Here is a 3,219-nt window from a genome sequence, read left to right as displayed (position 1 = left end):
GCAGCACTATCAACAATAGCCAAAGTATGGAAAGAGCCAAATGTCCATCGATGGATGAATGGATAAAGAAGAAGTGGTAAATATATACAATGGAGTATTACTCGGCAATCAAAAAGAGTGAAATCTTGCCATTTGCAACTATGTGGATGGAGCTGGAGGGTATTATGCTAAGTGAAATGAGTCAGTCAGAGAAAGACAAAAATCATATGAGTTCACTCATATGAGGACTTTAAGAGACAAAACAGATGAACATAAGGGAAGGGAAACAAAAATAATATGAAAACATGGAGTGGACAGAGCATAAGAGACTCATAAATATGGAGAACAAACAGAGGGCTACTGGAGGGGTTGTGGGAGGGGGGATGGGCTAAACTGGTAAGGGGCACTAAGGAATCTACTCCTGAAATCATTGTTGCACTATATGCTAACGAATTTGGATGTTAATTTTTAAAACTAAAAATAAATACTAATTAAAAATTAAAAAATTAAAATATTGTAAGAGAAAATAATGCGCGATCATGCTGTTGAGGTAAATATTTCTTAAAGATTATGCCGAAGCCTCCATTAATAAAGGTAAAAATCCAAAACTAAAAACAAAGAATTCTTCATATTGTCACACACCATTCCACACAAACTAATATTGAAGTGCGTCCCTACCCTGTCATTCACTTTTACACAACCAAATCTAAGTCTGGAGCTTGATATATATGTCAGAGGACATGCAAATGAAGCCCTCTCTGTGCTGATAAAACCAGCCCAGCCCCGGCCCTGCAGCTGGGAGACGAGCCCCAGCCCCAGAAGTCCCAGGTGTTCCCATTCTGTGATCAGCACAGAACACACACACCTCACCATGGAGTTTGTGCTGGGCTGGGTTTTCCTGGTTGCTCTTTTAAAAGGTAATTCATGGTGAACGAGGGACACTGAGTCTGTGAATGGATATGAGTGAAACAGTGGATGCGTGACAGTTTCCTGACCAAGATGTCTTGTGTCTGCAGGTGTCCAGTGTGACGAGCAGCTGGTGGAGTCTGGGGGAGACCTGGTGAAGCCTGGGGGGTCCCTGAGACTCACCTGTGTAGCCTCTGGATTCAACGTCGATAGCTATGCAATGAGCTGGGTCCGCCAGGCTCCAGGGAAGGGGCTGCAGTGGGTCGCATACATTTATACTATTGGAAGTGGCACAAACTATGCAGACGCCGTGAAGGGCCGATTCACCATCTCCAGAGACAACGCCAAGAACACGCTGTATCTGCAGATGAACAACCTGAAGACTGAGGACACAGCCACATATTACTGTGCGAGAGACACAGTGAGGGGACTTCACTGTGAAGTCAGACACAAACATCCCTGCAGGAGGGGATCAGCACCACCAGGGGGCGCACACCATGCACAATTCTCCTTTGTGTTCGCAGGCGCAGGTGCAGATGGAGGTTACAGGCAGGTTTCCTGTCAGGGTCTGGGGCTTCCTCTCCACACACTAGGTTCCCCAGGGAGCCTCCCTGGTTATATGCTTCTGTGTTTACCTATTAACTCTCTGGATTAGCAACTGGGTTGTCATAGGGAAACTAGACTAATGTGCACAAAGACACAGTTGTTTGCACTTGCTTACTCCAGTCCCTCAACATGAGTGAATTACAGATTTCCTGAGGCACAACAGCTGCACCTTTACAGGATTCCCAGATGCGCTCCCTGTGCAGCCAGGACCACAGGATCCCACAGCTCTTCCTTATCCTAACCCAGCCCTTGTCCCAGTCAAACAATGTGACACTTTCTTCATAGCCCTTTGCTACTCAGGACTTTAGATGAGCTACAGCTTTATTCAATTACTCTAAATGAGAGACAAACAATCTCCATGTATTAGTCAAGATTCCCCTGAGGAACACAACCCAAAGGTCATTGGTTTCCATAACTAAATATGTTGAGAAGTCCATGATATACTGTCACAAGCTGAAGACCCAGGAAAACCAGTGATGTAATTCTTGTCTGATTTTGAACTAGTGTCTAGTCTCAGAACGTGGAGAGCTGATGATGTAACTCTCAGAAAAAGGGCCAGAGGAGACCAATATTCCAGTTTAAACAAGCACATGGGAAGTAAAAATGAGGGAATTCGTCCCCCATCTGCATCAGATTCTAGTCACAACCTTAATGGAATGGGTGGTGCCCAGGCAGAAAGAAACCATGGATAGAAATGCCAATCTCTTCTGGAACACATCACAGACATCCACAGAAACCGTGGTGAATCTGGGCACCCAGGATGCAGTCAAGATAACCCATGAAGTTAATCATGACAAGTCAATCTCCTATAAACGTGGAGCTCAAAGACTGAAGATTTAAAAGTCGATCCCATCATTGGGGTGGAGTCTGGTGGGCACAGCAGTGCTCCTGTGGAGGAGGGCAGAGGACCATAAGGGGAACTGTGGTCTGAGTATCCCCTGGGTCACATGAGGAGAGACAATTCCCTTTGTGGAGTACATTTGGGAGACGGGGCATTGCCTCTCATAGGACAGGAGAGCTGACAGGCCCCATTAAAATTCCCTGATCATTAGCACAGGAGCCTCTTCTGAGAGCAGCTAGCTGGACGCTGCCTTCTGGTTCTTCTTCACCATGAACTCCAAGCCCCTAGTGTTCATGCAACTGCCCATCTGGGGTAAACCAGCTCCAGGCACAGCACATCAAGACCCTCTCCCAGAGGATCAGTGGGGTCCCTGTATATTGAGTTCATACAATTTGGAGTTTTCAAACCCAGCTAGAGCTCCTGAGATAAAACATAAGAGCCCTGTGCCACCAGATGGGCCAATGGCTTAGACGCAGACAGGGTGAAAGCAATTCTGACAGAAGCCTGGGACTCACAAGTGTTCTCTCTGTGTGAGGGCTTCTTGAACAGGGGAGGCTGGGAAATCCAACTCCAGGGATTAGAGAGGGAGCTGATGCCAGTATTTCCTCCCACCAATCAGGGTGGGCAGGTTTCACTCAGCAGCACAGCATCCCCAGTGGAAGCTGAACCACTAACACAAAGCTCCACCTACTCCAGCCCCCATCAAGTGCTTGCTTACTAGGGAAGAGTGCCTGGCAACCAGACCACCACTGCACCCCTTCGTCCAAAGACCATCGTAAACCCCCACACGCACCAAGTCAGCTGATCATACAGTGAGGCATATGCTCAACTCTAGGGGAGATAGGAATTAGCCTCTTTTAACAAGCAGACCAAACTCACCTAGTGAA

At 46.9% G+C, this 3,219-nt stretch overlaps 1 gene segment (V, D, J or C); it reads left to right on the top strand.

Annotated features, from left to right (window-relative positions):
* The first annotated feature begins 760 nt into the window (after positions 1–760).
* Positions 761–1,555, top strand: LOC122469635. The segment is given in 2 exon segments: positions 761–896; positions 996–1,555. Coding segments are annotated over 2 exon segments (591 nt in total).
* The last annotated feature ends 1,664 nt before the right edge of the window (positions 1,556–3,219 follow it).

The sequence above is a fragment of the Prionailurus bengalensis genome, chromosome B3, assembly GCF_016509475.1.
Source record: "Prionailurus bengalensis isolate Pbe53 chromosome B3, Fcat_Pben_1.1_paternal_pri, whole genome shotgun sequence".
NCBI lineage: Eukaryota > Metazoa > Chordata > Mammalia > Carnivora > Felidae > Prionailurus > Prionailurus bengalensis.
This window is presented reverse-complemented; position numbering and strand designations above follow the sequence as displayed.